The sequence below is a fragment of the Vicia villosa genome, linkage group LG3, assembly GCF_029867415.1.
Source record: "Vicia villosa cultivar HV-30 ecotype Madison, WI linkage group LG3, Vvil1.0, whole genome shotgun sequence".
In the NCBI taxonomy this organism is placed as follows: Eukaryota; Viridiplantae; Streptophyta; class Magnoliopsida; order Fabales; family Fabaceae; genus Vicia; species Vicia villosa.
In genome coordinates this window covers 165,755,706-165,783,179 of record NC_081182.1, presented here as the reverse complement: position 1 = coordinate 165,783,179, position 27,474 = coordinate 165,755,706, and the positions used below count along the sequence as shown (strand labels likewise).

The window sequence follows — 27,474 nt, the reverse complement described above, 5'->3', positions numbered from 1 at the left end:
TAAAAACTTGACAGATAAAAATAAATTGCACAGTTATTTTTATCCTGGTTCGTTGTTAACTAAAATACTCCAGTCCACCCCCGCAGAGATGATTTACCTCAACTGAGGATTTAATCCACTAATCGCACGGATTACAATGGTTCTCCACTTAGTCAGCAACTAAGTCTTCCAGAGTCTTCTGATCACACACTGATCACTCCAGGAACAACTGCTTAGATACCCTCTAAGACTTTCTAGAGTATTCTGATCCACACGATCACTCTAGTTACAACCTGCTTAGATAACCTCTAAGACTTCCTAGAGTATTCTGATCCACACGATCACTCTAGTTCCTTACAACTTAATGTAATCAATTCTAAGAGTATTACAATTGCTTCTTAAAAGCTATAATCACAAACTGTGATATTTCTCTTAACGTTTAAGCTTAATCTCACTAATATATTACAACAGCAATGTAGTGAGCTTTGATGAAGATGAAGATTCTGAGTTTTGAGTAGAACAGAGTTTCAGCAAGTTAATATGAATTGTTTTGTGCAGAATCGTTAACCTTGCTTCTCATCAGAACTTCATATTTATAGGCGTTGGAGAAGATGACCGTTGAGTGCATTTAATGCTTTGCGTGTTCCGTACAGCATCGCATTTAATGTTATACGCTTTTGTCAACTACCTCGAGCCTTGTTCACGCTGTGTCTACTGACGTTGCCTATAGTAGCTTTTAACGTTCCTTTTGTCAGTCAGCGTAGCTTGCCACTTGTACTTCCTTCTGATCTGATGTTTGTGAATACAACGTTTGAATATCATCAGAGTCAAACAGCTTGGTGCAAAGCATCTTCTGATCTTCTGACCTTGAAGTGCTTCTGAGCGTGATACCATCAGAACTTCAATGCTTCTGTTCTCATGTTCTTCTGATGCTTCCATAGACCCATGTTCTGATTCTGCTTCGACCATCTTCTGATGTCTTGCCAGACCATGTTCTGATGTTGCATGCTGAACCCTTTGAGACAAAGCTTCTGAGCGCTGAATTATGCATACTCTTTATATATTTCCTGAAAAGGAAATTGCATTGGATTAGAGTACCATATTATCTTAAGCAAAATTCATATTATTGTTATCATCAAAACTAAGATAATTGATCAGAACAAATCTTGTTCTAACACAATACACCACCTAGACCCATCAGTGATGCGTCACAATAAACCACAAATGATTCTGTCGGATTCGGCAAAATCAAGATAGGAGCACTAGTCAATCTCCTCTTAAGCTCTTGGAATCCTTCTTCACACTTTGCATCCCAAATAAAGGCTTGTCCCTTCCTGGTTAATTTAGTTAACGGCAATGCTAACTTTGAAAATACCTCAATGAACTTTCTGTAGTAACCTGCAAGGCCAAGAAAACTACGAATCTCTGACACTGACTTCGGAGCTTCCCACTGAGATACAGCTTCTATCTTTGTAGGGTCCACATCAATACCATCCTTAGAAATCACATGTCCAAGGAAACTGACTTCTTCTAACCAAAATTCACACTTCGACAGTTTGGCAAAAAGTCGCTTCTCTTTCAACAATTCTAACACAGTTCTGAGATGCTCTGCATGTTCCTCCTCATTCTTAGAATATATCAGGATATCATCTATAAACACCACCACGAACTTATCGAGATAAGGATGGAAGATCCTGTTCATATATTCCATAAAAACACCGGGTGCATTAGTAACCCCAAACGGCATTACAGAATACTCATAATGTCCATACCTCGTTCTAAAAGCAGTCTTCTGAATATCGTCATCTTTCACACGTATCTGATGATACCCAGACCTCAGATCAATCTTACTAAATACACATGCTCTAACCAATTGATCCATCAAATCATCAATCCTCGGCAATGGATACCGATTCTTGATAGTGACCTTGTTCAATTGTCTGTAATCTACACACAGCCTCATTGAACCCTCTTTCTTCTTTACTAGTAACACAGGCGCACCCCACGGCGAAACACTAGGACGAATAAATTTCTTCTCAAGCAATTCCTCTAACTGCTTCTTCAGTTCAACCAATTCAGACGGCGACATACGGTACGGTGCCATCGACATTGGACTAGTTCCCGGAATCAAATCAATAGAAAACTCCACTTCTCTTTCTGGTGGTAATTCATTCACATCTTCTGGAAAGACTTCTGGAAACTCACACACCACAGGCAATTCGCCACTCGCCACTTTCTCCTTCACATTCATCAATGCGAACAACATAAACACTGTTGCTCCATCTCCGATGGCTTCATTCACTTGTCTAGCTGTCATTTCCAGATCATCATTACTAACCTCTTCAGCAAAAATTACCGTCTTCGTAAAACAGTTGATATGAACACGGTTGAACTCCAACCAGTTCATTCCCAGGATTACATCGAGTTGTTTCAACGGAAGGCACACTAAGTCCATCCCGAATTCTCTACCAAAAATGTCAACCGGACAATTCAAGCATGCAGACAAAGTAGTTACTGAACCCGACGCAGGAGTGTCAATAACCATACTTCCATTTATATCAGATATCTCAAGATTTAACCTCATAGCACAATCCAAAGAAATAAAAGAATGAGTTTCTCCAGTATCAATAATTGCAACTAAAGGGGTGCCATGAATGAAACACGTACCTTTAATCAACCTGTCCTCTGGAGTAGTCTCTGATCCGGTCAAAGCAAAAACCTTTCCTCCTGATTGGTTCTTCTTTGGCTTAGGACAATTAGGACTGATGTGACCTTCTTCTCCACAGTTGTAACAAGTCACAACCCTCTTCTTGCAGTCAGCAGCAATATGACCCACTTGGTCACACTTGTAACACTTCTTCTGATCAACCTTGCATTCATTCCTACGATGTCCTATCTCACCATAATTGTAACACCTGATACGAGCACTGGAATCTCCCCCACTGGGTTTCTTCCAATCAACAGGTTTACCTCTACCATATGGCTTACCTCTATCCATAAGCTTCTTACCCTTTCTGTCAACCAACTCGCGAGAGTGGGATGACCTCAGCTTGATGTTATCTTCCTAAAAAATCCTGCTACAATCTACCAGATCAACAAACCTCCGGATTTTCTGGTACCTGATATCCTGCTTGATCTCATCACGAAGACCATTCTCAAATTTGACACATTTCGAGAACTCACTGGCTTCGTCATCATTGTAGTGCACATAGTACCTTGCCAGCTCCACAAACTTGGCAGCATACTCAGGTACTGACATCTTGCCTTGAACCAGTGCCAGAAATTCAACTTCCTTCCTTCCCCTGACATCTTCAGGAAAATACCTCCTCAGAAATTCCCTCCTGAATACAGTCCAGGTAATTGCTGTACCACCAGCATCCAGCTCAGCTCTGGTTGACATCCACCAGTCATCAGCTTCTTCAAATAACATGTGAGTGCCATATCTCACCTTGAGATCCTCAGCACAGTCAATGACTCTGAAAATCCTCTCGATCTCCTTAAGCCATTTCTGAGCACCCTCAGGATCATGCGTGCCTTTGAACAATGGAGGATTGTTCCTCTGGAAACTGTTCAGTTGTCTGTCAGCACCAATCGCAGCTCCATTGGCATTCCCTCCTAGCACACCAGCAATCATGCCCAGAGCCTCAGCAATAGCATCGTCGTTTCTTCCTCCTCTTCCAGCCATTGTTCTGCTTAACACAACCCACCTAATCAGAACAAAAGTATCGACAAATAGCTCGTATTAGTCGCATACACAGAAGGACTGACACTAAGACTCTGGTCACAATGACCGACTATGCTCTGATACCACTATTGTAACACCCTTCTAATAACCCGCGGCAATTAAACAATTATTAAATCAGAGTAACATGTAGAGAGGCATCACAATTTCATAAGTAATAAAACACACGTCGGTACATATCATGCATTCACTGAAACATCTGAAATTATAACTCATTAAATAAAATCATGTTTTACACAGTGGAATCAAAAACACAGAGTCGACATTCATCGTTAATGTATCTGACTCAATCAACAAAACCAATTAGAGTTATAATCAACTCAAAACAAACGTGTTCCCAGTGTTACATCTACCAGAGCATGACACCGATACTATAACTAAAAACCGACTTATGAGCTAATCCTCACCAAGTTGCGCCGCTATCCTCAATCTGAAAATGACAACAAGTAAGGGTGAGTCTCATCACAGTTAACCAATGTTATTGCATCATAAATAATAACATATCATAGTTATATCATTCACCCAATTGTTTCATATTCAGACAAATCAATCATTCATACATCCACCGATAAACAGACAGTCAACATGTAACATATATCATCATGCTATAAACAAATCATGCACATGTATGAAACTGACACTATGCATGTGGTACCAATCATCACCAGTGGAATCATCCACCAACCGATCTATCATCATCCAGATACGGCCCTGCCAGCACAAATTCCACACAATGGGAATTCTGCCCCTCGCTGAGTCCTCTCATCATATAGGATTCAGCCCATGTTTATGAATGCATGCAACATATATATAACATACTTTCATCATTATACTATGAGTAGCGTCATCTATACTCATTTCATCATCATCATCATCATCGTCGTCATCAAGCATGTTCATATATATATTCACATCATTCAAATACAATTAAAACATCAGTAAACCACAGAATCACATCACAAGGTTTACACAGTACCAAACAGTATACAAAACAGGCATACCAATCGAAAGTTACACATCATTGAACCTTCCAGAAAAATCACAAAAACAGAAATTTGCACACACAGCGTCCATACGCGTATCATGATACCCATACGCATCCATACGCGTATCACTATGTCCCATACGCGTATCATACGCATTTCACCAGAACTCAAAATGGCCTAGAAACCAACTCATACGCGTATCAGCCTTGCCATACGCGTATCACCAGAATAATTTTCCTCTTTCAAAACTCTCATACGCGTATGAGCATCCTCATACGCTCCCATACGCCAATCACCAGCACAAGTACTTTGGAACAGGGCAGCTGCGTATCATACGCGTATAGCCCCTTGGGAGTGTCCCCCATACGCGTATGACCTCATCCCATACGCGTATGGCACTGTTTCATACGCGAAACACCAGAAAATGCCCAGAACCTGCAGAATTCGTAACAGTCCAAAACCCATTCGTTTCTACTCATACCAGTCCACGATTTTGAGTCTAAAAACCAGAAAAATCACATCTAAACAGCATACGAATTCGTCCATAACCATAGTATATGATTCCATAATCAATTTCATTCATCATATCCTAAACCTATCAGTTATTAGGGATTAACAGTCCAAATTCAATGATGAACACAGATGAAAATTCAGAATATAGAATCAATGGATCCAATCATACTCCTAATCCATACTATCACCCATAATACGATAAAAGAGATTAAACGGAGAGTCTCCCCTTACCTCAGATAAAAGTCTTGGTTCTTAGTCTCTCCCTCTACAGTTCTCCTTCACGTTCCTTGTTCCCAATTCTGTTCTTTCACGTTCTTTCTTTCTTTTCCAATTCCCAATTCTGATTATTTTATGAAAAATAATATTAAATGAGTAAGGGCTTTACTACACCACACCCCCCTCTTCTTACTAATCTCTCACATGGCCCAAATGCCATCAACCATTATTTCCATTATTTCCACAAAATTCTTAATAATTCCAATTATTAATTAAATATCCAATTTAAATTAATAATAAAATTATACGGGTGTTACAGAAGTCGCTTGAATAAAGTCCGATTCCAAATTCACCCCCACAAACCTACTTTTAGAGAGATTAACTCTAAGGCCGGAAACCAACTCAAAACCTCTCATATCATATTCTTCTTATCAACGGTTCATTTGGTTTAACGGATAGGAGGGGATGAGGGAGGATTTAATAGAGGGGAGAGGAATGGAGGAGAAGGAATGAGAGAGTATTTAACTAAATATATGTTTGATTCAAAGAAGAGGAGAGGAGGGGAGGAAATGAATTTTTAACAACAAGTAGGTTTGGTTCACAAGGGGAAGAGAGAGATTTTAAAACAATTTACCTTTTTATCTTTATAAATATTATTATTTGTATTTAGTATAAATATTTCTAAATAACAATAGTATTGAGTAAATTTCATCAAATAAAAACTTGTTCGTTCATAAATCATAATATAAGAGTAAACAACAACACACATCACTTGAACTATATATCATCAACGCAAATCAAACTATTATTTAATCTTATGATTCATCTAACCCAATAAAACAATTTTATAATTAAAATAGATAAAATAATGTTAGAATGTTAAAAAAAATGGACAAATATCTTTAGAGTTTAATCTTAATTTATAACATAAATATATTATAAATAAGAACTGATGAATGTTACTATTATTATAAAAACGACATAATATTAAAAAGGGAAATTCAACCAAATAAAAAAAACTTATTAGAGAGCAACAACACACAAATAGCAACCGCACAATAAAAAAATACATGAAATAACATAGAGAAAAAAATCTAGTCTTTAATAATTTAATAAAGAAAAATCTTAGAATTAAAAAAATAAATGAGGTTAAAATAGGAAAAATAATAAAATTATGATTAATGAATCTTCCCTCCCTTCTAAATCCTTCCCATTTGGAGGGGAGCAAAAAATAAGTATATGAGAAATTTTGCTCTCCTCTCCCCTTCCCTTATAAAAAATTAATCAACACATATATTTATAAATATCTCCTCCCCTCCCTTCCCCTTTGCACTTGAAAAAAAAGTAATAGCAAGAGAAATAAATAAAAAATTAACCATTTATGTTGGAAGGAGAAAAAAAAGTATTCTATAAAAGTTAAGAAAGAAATAGAGTAAAGTTAGGAAAGACGGTGTCTATGGAGATTGAAGTAGTGACTAGAATGTTAAAATTAAGGTGAGTGGATACGTGAAAGTTATATCAAGTTAGTAAATTTACGGGGCCTAAAAATTTATATAGTAGTATTAATAACAGGATTTTATTTTTCTTGTGGGGGCTTGAGCCCACATTCCATTCCGATAAAATTGAGATGGGGATGACATGCAAGATTATCAAAAAATCGATTCTCACAAACAATGTCAATGTTTCATGCTTGAATTAGAATTGATTGGAAGATTGGATTCGTAGTCTGTTGTGGTGGTTTGTAGCTTCCGAAAAAATTGAGATCGGAATGACATGCAAGATTATCAAAAATCGATTCCCACAAACAATGTCAATGTTTCATGCTTGAATTAGAATTGATCGGAAGAATGGATTCGTAGTCTATTGTAGTGGTTTGAATGCCCTTGAAGTGGCGTGCTTTCTTCTTTAAATAAAAAAAAATGGTTGGCAACTAAACGCGTGTGGTGAGTTGAAACATATGGTTAGCCGTCAGATTTATCTTGACAGTCGAAAGAGTGCTAGCTTGAGAAACAAACTTTTCACACCCAATTGTTCAGCTCAACTTGGTTTCCAAAACTGTGATATAGAATCTTATTGGCGCTCTCTTCTCTATAATAATTCACTCTTACTCTAAGCTCAACTTGGTTTTCAAAACTGTGCTCTCTCTTCTCTTTAATAACTCACTCTCACTCTGAGCTCTTTCACTACCTAAGTTTCGGGATGGCTCAACAACAACAATTCTGCAATGTAGATCCAAGAATATGGCAAGAATGTGCAGGAGATTCTTTCACTGTTCCTAAACTCCATTCTAGAGTTTATTATTTTCCTATTGGTCATTTAGACCATTCTCCTATAACCCCTACCACTCAAACTCTCTCCCTCATCCACCCAATCATTCTCTGCACTCTCTCCTCTGTTGATTTTCTTGCAGATCTTGAAACTGATCAAATCTTTGCAAAACTACTCCTCACTCCCGTCATTGACGCAACTGTTGTTCCTCCTGTTGAGGCTAGCAATCAAGAAGACAATGGTGATCGTGTCGTTTCATATGCAAAGACTCTAACTACGTCTGATGCTAACAATAAGGGTTCATTCTATGTACCTCGGGCCTGCGCCGACTCAATCTTTTTGCCGCTTGACTTGACAACTCCATCGCCATCTCAAGAACTTTCTGTCACTTATGTTTGCGGTGTTGTCTGGACCATTTGCCACGTCCATCGCGGGAATCCCGAGCGATACCTATTCACCACCGGCTGGAATGCATTTGTTAAGAAGAAGCATCTTGTCGTCGGAGATACCCTTGTTTTCATTAAAAACTCGGCTAGAAAGATATTTGTTGGAATCCGCCGCCACAATATGTCTGCGGCCGCGAGTAAAATAACGGAAAAGACAGTTATCAATGCGGTAGAATTGGCTAAGAAGAATACACCATTTGAAGTCATGTGTTATCCGACGGTGGATGGTTTTGTTTTGTGGTGGAAGATGAAGTTGTGAATAATGCCATAAAGGTTAATTGGAATAATGTATTGAGAGTTACACACACAGTTAAGGGAGGCTCAACTTTTCATGGGACACTATCTGGATTCTCCCATCCTTCAACTCATCCGTGGAAGATAATACTCATATTTAATTTTATGGGAGACATTTAAAATATTAATTAATTCAATTATATAAACAAAAATAAGTTACAAATATTTTTATAAACATGAAAAAAGTCTATTGTTGATACAATTATTATTATCAACTATAATAAGTTATAAATATTTTTATAAACGAGAAAATATCAACTGATGATATAATTATTTTTATAAACGAAAATAAGTTACAAATATTTTTATATAGGGAAAAAAGTCAACTGTTGATACAATTATTTAAAAAGTTAATTTTTTTTAAACTTACACAAATTATTAATAAATTAGAAATATCCAAACTATTTTATAATTTAAAATAAAATAGTTAAATAAATTTTTTTATGTATATTATTAATAACAATGACATTTTATTTATACAATAGTAATCATATTATAAATAAAATTTGTAAATTATAAATATTTCTAAAATGAGATTTTCTCCTTAGAAAATATTTAACCGTATCTCGCACGGGTCTAAACACTAGTTTCAATAAAAGTGAGAAATTGGTATCCCAAGTAGGAGTCACTAATAACGTTCCCATTTATAATGCGCTAGTTGATAAGCTTGATTACAAACTTCATGTTATAAATAAACAATGAATATGTATAACATGAATTCTATGATAACAGCCATACTACGGGTGGCAAAACGGGCAGGGCTTGTCGGGCCGCCCGCGCACCCGCCAAAAAATGGCGGGTTGGGTTGGGATTTTAGACTCGCCGCTCGCCAAAGCCCGCCCCGCCAAAACCCGCCGCCCGCCATACCCGCCCCGCCAAAGCCCGCCGCTCGCCAAGACCCGCTCCTCCTCCAAAACTCTCTTTTTTTTAGTTAATTCTTGTAATTGCAATTCTTGATGGTTTATTTTATACATTTATTTATAAATATATGTAATATATGTAATATTTTTTAGAGTAAAATTGTTAAAAAATAACTTTTATAAAAAATTATTTTAAAAAATAAGTAAAAAATTTAATTAAAAGGTTAAAAAAAGCATATTAATCTATTAAAAAAATATAAATAAAAATAGGCGGGTAAGCCCACCGCCCGCCAATCCGCCATCTTGGCGGGGCGGACAGATTTTGATGTCCATTTTATTTGACGGACATGCCTGCCCCGCTCGTTTTTTTGCGGGCATAAGGCGGGACGGGCGGCCCGTTTTGCCACCCCTAAGCCATACAGATAAATCCATGTATGATAGTCAATAGAAGTAAAACCAAAATGTAAAGTCAGACAACACTTAAATTGGATAATTAAATTGTGTTTTTGAGAGACTCAAATGATAACGCCTTATGTGGAAATCAAAACTCTGGTGATGGCAATGGGGCGTGTTTGATTCTACCATGAAGAAAATTGATTTTAAATAAATTGATTCTATTTGGATTGCTCCCAAACTACCTTCATCAATTTTGATTACTCCAAACATGAAATCAAATATATACGAAATGGTGTTGAATACGCATCTTCACACTAAATATACTGAATTTTAACCGATGTAACTTAAAAATTGTGCATTGGATAAAAACAAGAAATCGACTTCAAAAGACAATAAATAAGTTACGGCCAGAAGAAAAACCACTATAACTGGCCCTTGTCTTCATCATCCCCTACAAACCACTAACATACTCCTATAATAACCTTAAAATAAAACCTCCCCTTTTATCCTCCCCTACAAAACACTATTCATCCTCCTCTTCGTCATCATCACCATCATCGTCTTCAGAGTCTTCGTCGTCGTCCTTTCCCTACCAATGAGAAAATGTTGCAATTATTACAAATCACCTAGTAACTAAACTTTTCAACGTGTAACCAAAAACTCATGGCCTTAACAACCTAAGCTTTAAGAGAGAGGAAAAAAATTAAAGGAATAATAATTACCGTATCACCAGCTTCATCATCGTCATCTTCTGCTTCATCAGGGTCCTCCTGTTCCGTTTTAATCAACCACCATTAGAGATGTAAGGAGAGACAGTGGTAGAGAGACTGGAGTAAAATGAATTGTGCCAAAGGTAGAAGAATAACTATCAGCATGAAATCAAAAGGTAACTTACGCTGTTGAAATAATTAAGTGGATTTGGCCATAAATCATCCTTGATTAGTTCTGCAACCTACAATTTGGAGTGAAAAATTACACAAGGATCTAATGTGACAGAAAACAAATTAAGGCACACCAAGGATTGTTGTAATAGACGGTTGGAATATATGTGATACAAATGCAAAATCTAGACAAAATTAGTGTATACCTCATCATTAATGAGGTCATCCAAATCTTCTTTCTCTTCGGGGTCACTAAACCAGGTAAAGAAACTGCATTCATCAGCACATTATAATTAGTTTCTAGATCCACTTGGCATTATCAAGGAGCTTTGACAATAATTTGGATAAACTCGGGGGAGAAGTCTGGTTCAAAAATCCAAATAGGTATCACTCATGAGCTAGTTGATAAGCTTGACAACAACCTTGTTTGTGTAATAAATAACAGTGCGCTGGTTGATAAGCTTGATTACAACCTTGTTTGTGTAATTAATGACAGTGAATATGTTAACCAGAACATGTTTGGATAGGATGTTAACCAGAAAAAGTGTAATTATAAAGACTATGTTTGGATATTATGAAATGAACAACGCGGAATGGAAAGCAGCAGAGTGGAATGGAGCGGGCAAAAGATTCCATTAGATTGTTTGGAAATTTTAGAACAAAACAACGCAAGTCCTTCATTCTGCCCAAATTGGAAGGGAAGAATATGACGGTATGTGATGGAATGGAATCCACACCACTCCGTTCCGCTCTGCTCCATCCAATTTTTTAATTAATCCAAACAATGGAATACCACTCCATTCCATCTAATTTCATCAATCCAAACAAAGCCTAAAGGTGATATTCATAATAGTTTTAATAGCTATTTGAACATTGCATCTGCAAAAATGGCATTCTTTGGTTTTCAATATCTTCTACAAAAACATTTAGCATATTTGGACGCCAACCTGATATCAGCAGCAGCCCGCTTTTTCCCTTTCTTCTCTTGGCTAACTCCATTTGGAATGTTCTTCATGTTTTAAGATCACGTTATAAGATATAAAAACAATGAAAAAAAAGAAAAGGTGGATTGATAAAGAACAAAACTTAAATCATAGCCTTACCTTGCCCTCTTTCCATTTAATGGGAGTAGCAGTAACCTTTGTTGTTCCTTCTTCAAGGAAGGTAAAAGTCTTTACAAGCTTTGTATCCTCAAAATAGGGATTAGGATTAAAGTTCTGCACAGGAAATATTTTCGGAAGTTATTGTTATTATTCATTTAACTTCAGTTTAAGAAAAATATAAATTTCAAGAAATTAAATGTGATTTGCAAAACATTTCTATGAATTATGGACCAAATTGGAAGAGAAAAAGAAACTCACGAAGGTGATTGAATAGCCTGATTTAACATCTTTATGATCTTCAACCTCAAGAGAACTTAAATGCTTAAATATCTATAAAATAAAGAGTCGTTGCGTTAGTATATTTAAATTACTTACCATGTATCTGTGACAACAGGATAAACAACATTCAACGACATACATAGCTATCAAGTCAAGATTGAAATTGGGAATTGGAAGTCGTTTATCGTGAATAAAAACTTATTATGATTTGTAACATAAAGGAACAATAAAATTATGGCATTCAAAAACAAGTGGTATAGAAATATAAATTGATATATCACATAATAAACTCAAATAATTCAATATTGAAGTCATAAATCAAATGAAAAGAAAGGTGGTTAGCTATACAAAGATAGATAACAAGAAAAGTGGCTGACCACACTTAGTTCAAGTTGTGATCATTAGAATCACTCAGGATGATTCATAATGATTAATGAACTGGGATTCGTCCTAATGAATCAGGGTTCAAGCTAAAATTAATGTCCAATACACTCAGGGAATCAATCAGATTTACTTTGTATCGAGTTGAGATTCGATCGGTATGTGATAACCATATTTGACACACTTTATGGGAGTCCTTCAGAAAAATATATGAAGTAATGATAAACAAATGGATACAAAATAGATGCTATGAACTTATGACATTAATTAACAGCACAACAACATCACAAGAACTTATTCATGTAAAGCAAAGCTCTGGTCGAAAGTAAGCAGAATAGCACTTGAATAGGAATTTTACAAGTGCACACAGAAAGAGTTAAATTTGTAAGAAAATAATGTTAGAAAAATTGTCAAACCTAAAACTGGTCTAATTTTATAGATTTCAACAAATCTTGATTAGCAACAAATTCCAAGGCATAAAACATAGGAACCAAACATGTTAATGGGTTTTAAATGCTGTTCAAGTAATAATATCTTTGAAACACAACAAAAATGCTTCCTTCATAAGGCAAAACTTAATTGCATGCAACTATAAAACCCAAACCTTCTGATCTTCATCGTTCAAAAGTTCACCAAGAGCAGGATGGCTCAAAAACTGCACAACCATAAAAAATAAAGTAACCAACACATTCCCAACAACAATTTCGTAATTCCACAACACATCACCAAACCAAAATAAAAGCATAAGCCTCGGATAACAACTTACAGCAGTCAACCAGAAATCAGGAATAGACTTGATAAGATCATTGCGCTGATCATACAGCGGCTTCCTTATCTCGTTGTACTTCTGCTCTATTTCCAGAACTTTATCACTAGCCTCCTCATTGATCTAAAACCACAACAATCACAACTAAATTAAATTAAAATAACAAAACCCTCAATTACAATACTTTTTTGTCAAAAAAATTCAATTTTTATGTAAATTAGGGTTCATGCTAATTGAGGTAATTACAATACACTAAAAAAACCGTTTCAACTTCAACACCGGAATTTGAATCGACTAAATTTGATTAAAATTTGCAAGAATATAACAACAAGAAACATAATTTGGATACCTTTTCGAGCTCATCTTGCATTTCCTGCAACTTTTCAATGGAGAGGACAAGTTCTCCGTCTATTTCCTCGGCGTTGTCGCCCTTTTCAGAAACCTTAAGCTTCTTGCTCTTGTCGGCCACCATCGTTGTTGTTGTTGTTCTGAATGAGAGACAGAGGGTCTGTTGTGTGCAAACCCTAGGAGACAAACCTCGTTATGCTCGAGCGTGTCTGATTGAAGGTGTTAGGGTTTTTGAGGTTTATAGCGGTGAGTGAGAGAGTGTAAAGTGTGTAACATAAAAAAGGAAAGTGCGAGTGCACGGAGTAAACTATGGTATGACATCTGTTAACTACGGTTAAATTCATCATTACTATATTTTCGGCTTATAAAAAAATCATCATATATTTTTGTAATTTGCAATTAAATCCATAATTCCTATGAGTTAAAGTACAATTGTACTAATAAAAAAATATTTTATACTATACGAGTACAATCATTTATTATTAGTACTTTCATTTTGATTTAAAATATAAAATTAAAGATATTGAATAAATAATTATTTCAATAATATTAATTAAACCTTATTAAGTGTTTCTGGGACATTCTTTAAGTGATTAACTAGTCAGAGACCCGTGCTTCTGCACAGATAAATTTATTTAAATATTTAAGAAATGATGTTTTTAGATATACAAATAAAAAACTCATATTTATTGGGAAAGTACAATAAATCAAAATATTACAATAAATAATATGATTATACAAAATAATGGTAAGCTTTTTTTTTGTTATATACACATGTGAAATTATATTGAATCATATAATGGTAAAATAAACAATTATTATATAAACTCAATCATGTTAAATAATATTGAATTATATAATGGTAAAATAAACAATTATTATATAAACTCAATTATGTTAAATAATTTTAAAAAAACTTGTGACATGGAGAAAGAAAAAAATTGACATTTGAAAATAATGGTAATAATTTGATAGTAATTCGTAAGGTAAAAAATTTATTGTGTGAATGACTATGTAGTATTATTCTATTTGATAAAATTCATTTTTAATTTTATTGAAGTTAAAAAATAGATTAATTAGTATATTTAGTGATAATAAACAAATAGAATAGATAAAATATCTTCTAAATACAAAAAATTTCAATATATTGGTGAGATGATGAACAATGGTGCATCAACTAATATACATAATCTTAAATGATTATTGGTCTGATGATAATTATAGGATTCCATTTGAAAAGAAAGCATGAGTTTAATAGATGATAATTATAGGATTTCCATTTGAAAAGAAAGTATGAGTTTTTATAGGATTCATCTAATATTACAAATATTTATGAATATCACTAATAATTATAAATATTTATAAATATTTATAAATATTTGATATATTAAAATAAAAAAGTATAATGGTGATAGTGACCCGTGAAAATAGTAAATTTGAGTGATTCTAATTTTCTCATTCATCAATCTTTTGTTTAAATATAAGGAAAGATATAATGGTGATAGTGACCCGTGAAAAAAGTGTAACGTTTATTTTATATTTATTTTAATTAAAAGTGATAATAATTTCTTGTTTATTTGACATTGGATATCAAGAATCTTGATTTTGACTTTATTGTGGTAAGTGGTCAATTAAAGTTACATTTGGTATTAAGGGTTGTGGCTTATGTTGACTCTGCAAAATATCAGCAGAGATATTAAGGGTAATACTTATTATCAGCAAGAAGGTATGAAATTAATTTATTATGTTGAGTTATATATATATATATATATATATATATATATATATATATATATATATATATATATATATATATATATATATATATATATATATATATATATATATATATATATATATATATATATATATGTGTGTGTAAAAAAATATTGATCTTACTTTTGAAAGCATGTTATTCTGCTCTTGTACCTGGCTCCTATTATAGTCAGGCCAAAATGAATTATAAGAGAATACAATTATATTGAAAAATTAAATGTAGAAAAAAAAGAAGCAACTCGATAAGAATCCTAAATACATCAGTTGAATCTCTCAACTAGGGGTGGACATCGGTTCGGTTCGGTCCGGGTTCGGACCCAAAACCAGAAACCGAACCAACCCTCGGGTGAGAAATATGTACCCTATTTCCGACCGATTTAGCCTTCGATTTATTCGGATTCGGACTCAAACGGTTCGGTTTTTAATATCGGTTTTTTTCGGTTATTGATATTGTTGAACCATTTCAAACTGTGACAATTTTTCTGATTATAATAAATAAATTAAAGAGATTGAATATTCCAGAAGAAAGAGTAACTTCATCCTCCTTTCTATGAAAAATATTTGTTTCCATTTTCAGACTCAGATCTGAAATTTTTGGATATTGAAAGACATCTTTTAAGTAAAATCAATAAACAAATTATCCATATATTTCTCTCATGAAGTCTCTTTTGTAATAAAGCATCCCCAGCAACCATCATCTACTCTTGATCCAAACCAGATCCATGACCATAAACAAACAGGAAGACATGGGTTTCAAATCTGATTTTTGAGTAAGGTGAAAGTAGGAGAGAGGTTGAGTGGGAGAGATGAAGTTGGTGGTGATGGAAGCAACAAAAGTTCAGTGTTTCAATAAGAAAAGGTTGAAGATGAAGAGATGAGAGGAGAGGGGGGCGGCGCAGAAGAAAAAGAAGATGAAAAATTAGGGTTGTCTCATCATATCTTTATATTGTTAATAAATAATATTATAATAATGAAGTAATTATTGGGTTCGGTCGGATTCGGTCACCAATGGGTGTAATGTTTTCATCCGATCCGAACCGAAAGAGTCCAGCAAAGACCGAATCAGTCACCCGTTTGAACCCTTAACCCGATGTGACCCGATCCGAAGACTAAAATTTGTTTCAGACCGGTCGGATTTTCTCGGTTGATTTCCGTTTGTCCAACCCTACTCTTAACTATTGAATTAGCATATATATGTTCATAGAACAAACTATGTTCTTTTTCAATTACAATATTCATGTAAAAAAAGACATCAGTTTGTTTATCCAAAGTGGTCTTGAATTGAAATATTGACTTATGGGATCTAGCTAAATAAACAGTACGTTACTCATCAACTACCTAACTAGGATTTTAACATACCACCAAACAACCTGATTTGCCCTTAATGAAAAAATTAATTACCCTAACAAAAGCCTTTTTTAGTAATTTACTAAATACAAATTTTATTCCAACCAATCATATCTCTCTAATGCTCCAAATGGCATTATCTTTCTAATAACTTTACACTACCTTTCCAATATTATTATATGGGTGTTGGCTAATATCCTTTGGTTTTTCCCTCCACCTAACTATGCTTTGAAAATCGATTCATTGGAGAGCTAATACTCTCTTTATTCATTACTTCGATAGACCCATCCCTTGCTCTCTCTGATTTTTCAAAGTTCTCTCTCCCTTTCAGCTCCCTCTTCCTTCTCTGCCATTCTCTCTCCACCGTAGATTCATCGTCTTCATCCTTCTGTTTACTGGGTAAGACTCTCCTTTTAAAAGATTTTTCTTTCAGCTTCTTCATCCTCCTGTTTCCGTACCTTTTCCGATTTTAACTTCACAATTTTTTCTCCATAACTTCTTCATAAATTCACAACTTCACCCTTTTTGTTGACAATAACATCAAGTTAGAACCTTTTTTCGTTTTATATGTTTTGTTACCATAAAAATCATATTTTCAACAACTATTTTCTTGTACTTAAGTAATTTTATTATCTCTGTATGGTTGTTGCCGTAGTAGTCTTGAGTTTTTGGATAGATTTTTTGTGTTCACAGAGTTTATCCAACTTTCCAACATACTCAGTTTCATATTTTTCCTACTTCTTTTTTGAGGTTTTGTTCTTTAAGGTTTTGTTCTTTAAAGTTTTGCTCTTTAAACTTTCCATCATACCTTGTGGTTTAGTTCACAAAATGTTTTGTTGTTATATGTGGTTATCCAACTTTCTGTTGTAAAACAAAAATGTAAATATCGATTCTATAAAATACCTTGTACTTGTGTTCTTTATGGTTTTGTAGTTATATGTGGTTATCCAACTTACTGTTGTAAAACAAATATGTAATATCGATTTTATAAAATACCTTGTAGTTTTGTTCTTTATGATTTTGTAATTATATGTGGTTATCCAACTCTCTGTTGTAAGACAAAAACAAATCATATGTCCAACTAAATACCTGCAAGTTTCTGGGTACACTTGAAGTTTTGTTTTGTCAAACTCATGTTTTATGGAAAAATCGAAAGTTGTCTAATTAGTAATCGCCTTTACGGTTCTTTCTTACAATTATGCTCTGCCTAATTAACAATGCTATTTTGCTCAACTTTTTTAATGTTTGTGACGTTATAATGCAGTTGTCATAGGTTCTGTAACACCCCTCTAATAACCCGCGGCAAATAATAATTATTAAATCAGAGTAACATGTAGAGAGGCATCACAGTTTCATAAATAATAGAACACACATCGGTATAAGTCATGCATTCACTGAAACAACTGAAATTATAACTCATTAAATAAAATCATGTTTTACACAGCGGAATTAAAAACACAGAGTCAACACTCAACATCCATGTATCCGACTCAATCAACAAAACCAAATAGGGTTATAACCAACTCAAAACAAACGTGTTCCCAGTGTTACATCTACCAGAGCATGACACCGACACTACAACTAAAAACCGACTTATGAGCTAATCCTCACCAAGTCGCGCCGCTATCCTCAATCTGAAAATGACAACAAGTAAGGGTGAGTCTCATCACAGTTAACCAATGTTATCACATCATAAATAATAACATATCATAGTTATATCATTCACCCAATTGTTTCATATCCAGTCAATTCACCATTCATATATCCACGGATAAACAAACAGATAACACGTAACATATATCATCATGCTATAAACAAACCATGCACATGTATGAAACTGACACTATGCATGTGGTACCAATCATCACCAGTGGACTCATCCACCGACCGATCCATCATCATCCAGATACGGCCCTGCCAGCACCAATTCCACACAATGGGAATTCTGCCCCTCGCTGAATCCTCTCATCATATAGGATTCAGCTCATGTTTATGAATGCATGCAACATATATATAACATACTTCATCATTACCATTCTATGAGTAGCATCATCTATACTCATTTCATCATCATTATCATCAATATTAAGCATGTTCATATATACATCACATCATTCAACACAATCAATCATCTGTAAACCACGGAATCACATCACAAGGTTTACACAGTACCAAACAGTATACAAAACAGGCATACCAATCGAAAGCTACACATCATTGAACTTTCCAGAGAAATCACAAAACAGAAATTTCACACACAGAGAGCCATACGCGTATCATATGACCCATACGCGTCCATACGCGTATCACCTTGCCTCATACGCGTATCATACGCAATTCACCAGAATTCAAAATGGCCTAGAAACCAACTCATACGCGTATCAGCCTTGCCATACGCGTATCACCAGAATGATTTTCCTCCTTCAAAATTCCCATACGCGTATGAGCATCCTCATACGCTCTCATACGCAAAACACCAGTACGTGGTATTTGGGACAGGGCAACTGCGTGTCATACGCGTATAGCCCCTTGGGAGTGTCCCCCATACGCGTATGACCTCATTCCATACGCGTATGGTACTGTTTCATACGCGAAACACCAGAAAATGCCCAGAACCTGCAGAATTCGTAACAGTCCAAAACCCATTCGTTTTTACTCATACCAGTCCACGATTTTGAGTCTAAAAACCAGAAAAATTGCATCTAACAGCACACAATTTCGTCCATAACCATAGTATAGGGTTCCATAATCAATTTCGTTCATCATACCCTAAATCTATCAGTTATTAGGGATTTATCAGTCCACAATTTCAATCCAAAAGATGAACACAACACAGAACATGGAAACCATTGATCAAAACAATACTACCAATCTATACTACTACCTATAACATGATAATAGAGATTAAATGGAGAGTCTCCCCTTACCTTAGACAATTGTTCTTGATCCTTGGTCTCTCCCTCTACAGTTCTCCTTCTCGTTCTTCGTGTTCTCAACCCTTTGTTCTTTCACGTTCTTTCTTCCTTTCCCAAATCCCAATGCTTTATGAAAATAATAATAATTTAGTAAAAGGATTATAAAATCACCTTCCTTCTTTTACTATTTACTCAGATGGCCCAAATGCCATAAACCATTATTTATTCATTATTTTCACAAAATCCCCAATAATTCTAATTATTAATTCAATATTCCAATTAAATTAATATTAAAATTATACGGGTGTTACAACTCTCCCCCACTAAAAGAGTTTTCGTCCTCGAAAACATACCTTAGGTAAAGAGCTCTGGATAAGAATCCTTCATCTGACTCTCTAACTCCCAGGTAACATTGCCTTCAGCTGGTCCTCCCCAAGCCACTCTGACCAAAGCTATTTCCTTGCCACACAATTGTTTCAGCCTTCGATCCTCAATTCTCACCGGTATAAAATGTGCAGACTTCGTCAACCTGTCTACCACGACCCAGATAGCTTCACAATTTCTGACAGTTCGCGGCAAACCCGAAACAAAATCCATTGATATACTATCCCACTTCCACTCAGGAATAAACATCGGTTGCATAAACCCAGATGGTCTCTGATGCTCAATCTTTGACTTCTGGCAAGTCAAACAAGAATACACAAATTCAGCAATTTCCCTCTTCATTCCAGGCCACCAAAACAACTTTTTCAAATCATGATACATCTTAGTAGCACCAGGATGAATACTCAACCCACTACGGTGTCCTTCTTCTAAAATACGCTTTCGGAGTTCATCAACATCAGGAACACAAACTCTGTCACCAAACTTCAGTATACCATTCTCATCCACTCTGAATTCACCACTCTTGCCTTGATTAATCAAAGTCAACTTATCAATCAATCCAACATCAGCTTTCTGACCTTCTCTGATTTCTTCAAGAATACCACTAGTCAGCTTCAGCATACCCAATATAACACTAGTAGGAGTACCTTCACACACTAAACTCAAATCTCTGAATTGTTCAATCAAATCCAATTCCTTCACCATTAGCATAGACATATGCAAAGTCTTCCTACTCAATGCATCAGCTACGACGTTTGCCTTACCCGGATGGTAATTCAAACCAAAATCATAATCCTTCAGAAATTCTAACCACCTTCTCTGCCTCATATTCAGCTCTTTCTGATCAAAGAGATACTTCAAGCTCTTATGATCACTGAACACCTCAAATCTCGAACCATACAAATAGTGTCGCCACAACTTCAAAACAAACACCACAGCTGCCAACTCCAAATCATGAGTCGGATAATTCCTTTCATGCAGTTTGAGTTGTCTCGACGCATAAGCGACCACTTGTTGATTCTGCATCAATACACCACCTAGACCCATCAGCGATGCGTCACAATAAACTACAAATGATTCTGTCGGATTTGGCAAAATCAAAATAGGAGCACTAGTCAATCTTCTCTTAAGCTCTTGGAATCCTTCTTCACACTTTGCATCCCAAATAAAGGCTTGTCCCTTCCTGGTCAGTTTAGTTAACGGCAATGCTAACTTTGAAAATCCCTCAATGAACTTTCTGTAATAACCTACAAGACCAAGAAAACTACGGATCTCTGATACTGACTTCAGAGCTTCCCACTGAGACACAGCTTCTATCTTTGTAGGATCCACAGCGATACCATCCTTAGAAATCACATGTCCAAGAAAACTGACTTTCTCTAACCAGAATTCACACTTCGACAGTTTGGCAAAAAGTTGCTTCTCTTTCAACAATTCTAACACAGTTCTGAGACGCTCTGCATGTTCCTCCTTATTCTTAGAATATATCAGGATATCATCTATGAATACCACCACGAACTTATCGAGATAAGGATGAAAGATCCTGTTCATATATTCCATAAAAACACCAGGTGCATTAGTAACCCCAAACGGCATTACAGAATACTCATAATGTCCATACCTCGTTCTAAAAGCAGTCTTCTGAATATCGTCATCTTTCACACGTATCTGATGATACCCAGACCTCAGATCAATCTTACTAAATACACGTGCTCCAACCAACTGATCCATCAAATCATCAATCCTCGGTAATGGATACCGATTCTTGATAGTAACTTTGTTCAATTGTCTGTAGTCCACACACAGTCTCATTGAACCCTCTTTCTTCTTTACCAGTAACACCGGTGCACCCCACGGCGAAACACTAGGACGAATGAATTTCTTCTCAAGCAATTCCTCTAACTGTTTCTTCAGTTCAGCCAATTCAGACGGCGACATACGGTACGGTGCCATCGACACTGGACTAGTTCCCGGAACCAATTCAATAGAAAACTCCACTTCTCTTTCCGGTGGTAATTCATTCACATCTTCTGGAAAGACTTCTGGAAACTCACACACTACAGGCAATTCGCCACTCGCCACTTTCTCCTTCACATTCATCAAAGCAAACAACATAAACACTGTTGCACCATCTCCGATAGCCTCATTCACCTGTCTAGCTGTCATCTCCAGATTATCATTACTAACCTCTTCAGGAAAAATTACCGTCTTCGTAAAACTGTTGATATGAACACGGTTGAATTCCAACCAGTTCATTCCCAGGATTACATCAAGTTCTTTCAATGGAAGGCACACTAGGTCCATCCCGAATTCTCTACCAAAAATGTCAACCGGACAATTCAGGCATGCAGACGAAGTAGTTACTGAACCCGACGCAGGAGTGTCAATAACCATACTTCCATTTATATCAGATATCTCTAGATTCAACCTCATAGCACAATCCAAAGAAATAAAAGAATGAGTTGCTCCAGTATCAATAATTGCAACTAAAGGTGTGCCATGAATGAAACACGTACCTTTAATCAACCTGTCCTCTGGAGTAGTCTCTGATCCTGTCAAGGCAAAAACCTTTCCTCCCGATTGGTTCTTCTTCGGCTTAGGACAATTAGGACTGATGTGGCCTTCTTCTCCACAATTGAAACAAGTCACAATCCTTTTCTTGCAGTCAGCAGCAATATGACCCACTTGGTCACACCTGTAGCACTTCTTCTGATCAACCTTGCATTCATTCCTACGATGTCCCATCTCACCACAATTGTAACATCTGATACGAGCACTGGAATCTCCCCCACTGGGTTTCTTCCAATCAACAGGTTTACCTCTACCATATGGTTTACCTCTATCCATAGGCTTCTTACCTTTTCTGTCAACCAACTCGCGAGAGTGAGATGACCTCAGCTTGATGTTATCTTCCTCAAAAATCCTGCTACAATCTACCAGATCAACAAACCTCCGGATTCTCTGGTACCTGATACCCTGCTTGATCTCATCACGAAGACCATTCTCAAATTTGACACATTTCGAGAACTCACTGGCTTCGTCATCATTGTAGTGCACATAGTACCTTGCCAGTTCCACAAACTTAGCAGCATACTCCGGTACTGACATATTGCCTTGAACCAGTGCTAGAAATTCAACTTCCTTTCTTCCCCTGACATCTTCAGGAAAATACCTCCTCAGAAATTCCCTCCTGAATACAGTCCAGGTAATTGCTGTACCATTAGCATCCAGTTCAGTTCTGGTCGACATCCACCAGTCATCAGCTTCCTCAGATAACATGTGAGTGCCATATCTCACCTTAAGATCCTCAGCACAGTCAATGACTCTGAAAATCCTCTCGATCTCCTTAAGCCATTTCTGAGCACCCTCAGGATTATGTGTGCCCTTGAACAATGGAGGATTGTTCCTCTGGAAACTGTTCAGTTGTCTGTCAGCACCAATCGCAGCTCCATTGGCATTCCCTCCTAGCACACCAGCAATCATGCCCAGAGCCTCTGCAATAGCATCGTCATTTCTTCCTCCTCTTCCAGCCATTGTTCTGCTTAATCACAAATAATCCAGTCAGAACAAAAGTATCGACAATAACACGTATTAGTCGCATACACAGAAGGACTGACACTAAGACTCTGGTCACAACGACCGACTATGCTCTGATACCACTATTGTAACACCCCTCTAATAACCCGCGGCAAATAATAATTATTAAATCAGAGTAACATGTAGAGAGGCATCACAGTTTCATAAATAATAGAACACACATCGGTATAAGTCATGCATTCACTGAAACAACTGAAATTATAACTCATTAAATAAAATCATGTTTTACACAGCGGAATTAAAAACACAGAGTCAACACTCAACATCCATGTATCCGACTCAATCAACAAAACCAAATAGGGTTATAACCAACTCAAAACAAACGTGTTCCCAGTGTTACATCTACCAGAGCATGACACCGACACTACAACTAAAAACCGACTTATGAGCTAATCCTCACCAAGTCGCGCCGCTATCCTCAATCTGAAAATGACAACAAGTAAGGGTGAGTCTCATCACAGTTAACCAATGTTATCACATCATAAATAATAACATATCATAGTTATATCATTCACCCAATTGTTTCATATCCAGTCAATTCACCATTCATATATCCACGGATAAACAAACAGATAACACGTAACATATATCATCATGCTATAAACAAACCATGCACATGTATGAAACTGACACTATGCATGTGGTACCAATCATCACCAGTGGACTCATCCACCGACCGATCCATCATCATCCAGATACGGCCCTGCCAGCACCAATTCCACACAATGGGAATTCTGCCCCTCGCTGAATCCTCTCATCATATAGGATTCAGCTCATGTTTATGAATGCATGCAACATATATATAACATACTTCATCATTACCATTCTATGAGTAGCATCATCTATACTCATTTCATCATCATTATCATCAATATTAAGCATGTTCATATATACATCACATCATTCAACACAATCAATCATCTGTAAACCACGGAATCACATCACAAGGTTTACACAGTACCAAACAGTATACAAAACAGGCATACCAATCGAAAGCTACACATCATTGAACTTTCCAGAGAAATCACAAAACAGAAATTTCACACACAGAGAGCCATACGCGTATCATATGACCCATACGCGTCCATACGCGTATCACCTTGCCTCATACGCGTATCATACGCAATTCACCAGAATTCAAAATGGCCTAGAAACCAACTCATACGCGTATCAGCCTTGCCATACGCGTATCACCAGAATGATTTTCCTCCTTCAAAATTCCCATACGCGTATGAGCATCCTCATACGCTCTCATACGCAAAACACCAGTACGTGGTATTTGGGACAGGGCAACTGCGTGTCATACGCGTATAGCCCCTTGGGAGTGTCCCCCATACGCGTATGACCTCATTCCATACGCGTATGGTACTGTTTCATACGCGAAACACCAGAAAATGCCTAGAACCTGCAGAATTCGTAACAGTCCAAAACCCATTCGTTTTTACTCATACCAGTCCACGATTTTGAGTCTAAAAACCAGAAAAATTGCATCTAACAGCACACAATTTCGTCCATAACCATAGTATAGGGTTCCATAATCAATTTCGTTCATCATACCCTAAATCTATCAGTTATTAGGGATTTATCAGTCCACAATTTCAATCCAAAAGATGAACACAACACAGAACATGGAAACCATTGATCAAAACAATACTACCAATCTATACTACTACCTATAACATGATAATAGAGATTAAATGGAGAGTCTCCCCTTACCTTAGACAATTGTTCTTGATCCTTGGTCTCTCCCTCTACAGTTCTCCTTCTCGTTCTTCGTGTTCTCAACCCTTTGTTCTTTCACGTTCTTTCTTCCTTTCCCAAATCCCAATGCTTTATGAAAATAATAATAATTTAGTAAAAGGATTATAAAATCACCTTCCTTCTTTTACTATTTACTCAGATGGCCCAAATGCCATAAACCATTATTTATTCATTATTTTCACAAAATCCCCAATAATTCTAATTATTAATTCAATATTCCAATTAAATTAATATTAAAATTATACGGGTGTTACAGGTTCTGTCCAGCAAGTTGGTAGGACTCAGGTGGCTGTGACTGGCAAGAAGGATTGTGTTAACCTCACTTTGGCTGATGAATCGTATGTTTATTTCTTTTCACCCAACAGATAGAAGATGCCTTAACACCTGCTCAGGTAAAAAGTGTCTTCACCTGAGCCAACTCCTGAGTCGGATGCCGCTGAATTCTCGACACCAATGGCATTGGCAACAAAGTCTGCAAGGACCAAGGCTGCATGGCAGACCAAGAATAAAGCAAGTTGAAGATCTTATGGATCTTGACAAGGCAGGAATTACATTTTGGCAATAAGCTGTTATTTTGGGATTTACCATTGAAAACTTCTATTCTAATTAAACCTACCTTGTATTAATATGCATTTGATGTTTAATTCTCTCTGGAACAATGTTTTAGTTATTTCTTTAGTTATTGGTAGACAAAATGTGTCACCTACGGTGGTAATGATGTTAACATTTGTTGTGTGCATCTCTTTTCAACTTAATTAATTGAATGGTGATAAAATTCACCTTTTTGTAGCATTAAAGCATTCTCCCATCAATAGAGTTTTTAAATTTGCAAACTCGCGTGGAAGTCTTCAATTGAAAAATACAGTTTAGCTTGAACGATACAATTGAAGCCTGTATAAGGGAATATCCTTCTGTTTTATAGATTCACCTTCTATCAACATAGTCATGTAGGATTTACATTTGAAGCTAAAAACAATTTAGCTTGAATAAAAGAATTGGGTTTCTAAACATCAAACAACTTACAGCTTGTAGCTTGTATACAACATTTGATATATTGAAATAATTCAAACAACTTACAACTTTTACCTTGAATAAAACAATTAAAATATATTAGTTACCTCTACATATCACTCAAGTTACAACTTTTAGCTTGAATTGATATATTGAAGTATATTTGTTTGCCCTACATATCAAACAATTCACCACTTTTATAAAACCTTAAAAGTACTTTTGTGCATGCTAAACTTAAATAATACTTATAGCAGATAAAGTAAATATGCAGAGAAAAGGTGGAGCAGACAAACAAAAGTACTTTTGTCATCAAGTCAAATGGTTTATTCAAAGGATAATATGATGTATGTAATCTAATACATAGCATGTACAACTGCCTAATATGATGCTAACCTGCAGCTGCTTATAAAAATGAAAAACAAGTACAACAAAGTACAAGATATAAACTTCATCCAGCCTGTCACCGAGTTGAAAGAGCAACTTTCAGCCTAATGCAAAAAGAGTACACACAAGATTTTGGGGGAAATCCTCTAAAAGCTGCTGCTCTGAATCTTTCACACTCAAAGGCTTTTCGACATCACATAAGTCCTTGACAGAAAAATACAATTGATATACGATGACGATGACACGACATTGCTTTCTCAGAAAAATATTTTCCAAGATTTGTTTAAGTCCTTGACAGGTACACATTTCTAATGTCCATCTATTATAAATAATACAATTGCTTCTATGAATATATTGCATTCATTACACTACAAATATTTTACATGGACATATATTACATTTCCCTACAAAGGAGACATTCTACTGTAAAGGTTATTAACAAAACTCAATACACTGTTATGTCATGCCTTTTATAAAAGTGCAACTAACTTACACAAATCTTGGAAAATTGTTGCGAAAACACTTTTAACAGGGGAAAACGTTAACATCTTTACTGTTAATTTTGGCAAATCATTTTTTACAAAAAAAAACATCCACAAAAGGCTTACATAATACCTAATAGTTGCGTAATACTTGCACATTGTGACAGCCATTCATCTTCTTTTAATCCGTGAAGATACACTATCATTTTCAATTCCACCAGCCATTTATGTTGAATTGCATTAAGAAATTTTGATTTCAACTATAAATTTTATATAACCTAATGAGACAACTTTTGAAATCTCACATTTCAAGAATATCATTTAACTACACTGTTTATATTCCTGGATGGCTCCCTTTA

The 27,474-nt window shown here is 35.8% G+C and overlaps 2 protein-coding genes across 2 annotated transcripts; one reads left to right on the top strand and one right to left on the bottom strand.

The window, feature by feature from the left end:
* The first annotated feature begins 7,635 nt into the window (after positions 1-7,635).
* Positions 7,636-8,409, top strand: LOC131659319 (auxin response factor 17-like). The gene has a single exon (XM_058928526.1). It carries the CDS (start codon positions 7,636-7,638, stop codon positions 8,407-8,409), a length of 774 nt encoding a protein of 257 aa, XP_058784509.1.
* Positions 8,410-10,008: 1,599 nt separating this feature from the next.
* On the bottom strand, positions 10,009-13,761 carry LOC131656875 (NAP1-related protein 2-like). Its single transcript, XM_058926453.1, has 10 exons — positions 13,460-13,761; positions 13,111-13,233; positions 12,949-12,999; positions 11,943-12,014; positions 11,685-11,798; positions 11,529-11,590; positions 10,788-10,851; positions 10,596-10,652; positions 10,423-10,470; positions 10,009-10,289 (listed from the first exon to the last, which is right to left on the bottom strand). The coding sequence occupies exons 1-10, from the start codon at positions 13,580-13,582 to the stop codon at positions 10,224-10,226; spliced, it is 780 nt and encodes a 259-aa protein (XP_058782436.1). The 5' UTR covers positions 13,583-13,761; the 3' UTR covers positions 10,009-10,223.
* Between the last annotated feature and the right edge of the window lie 13,713 nt (positions 13,762-27,474).

Excerpts from the sequence above, each read along its gene's own strand:
- LOC131659319 (XM_058928526.1), top strand. The coding sequence starts at position 7,636 with ATGGCTCAACAACAACAATTCTGCAATGTAGATCCAAGAATATGGCAA.
- LOC131656875 (XM_058926453.1), bottom strand. The coding sequence starts at position 13,582 with ATGGTGGCCGACAAGAGCAAGAAGCTTAAGGTTTCTGAAAAGGGCGAC. Across the intron at positions 10,653-10,787 it reads ATGACCTCATTAATGATGAG|GTTGCAGAACTAATCAAGGA; the intron begins GTATACACTAAT and ends TCCAAATTGTAG. Across the intron at positions 10,290-10,422 it reads ATGATGAAGCTGGTGATACG|GGAAAGGACGACGACGAAGA; the intron begins GTAATTATTATT and ends TCTCATTGGTAG.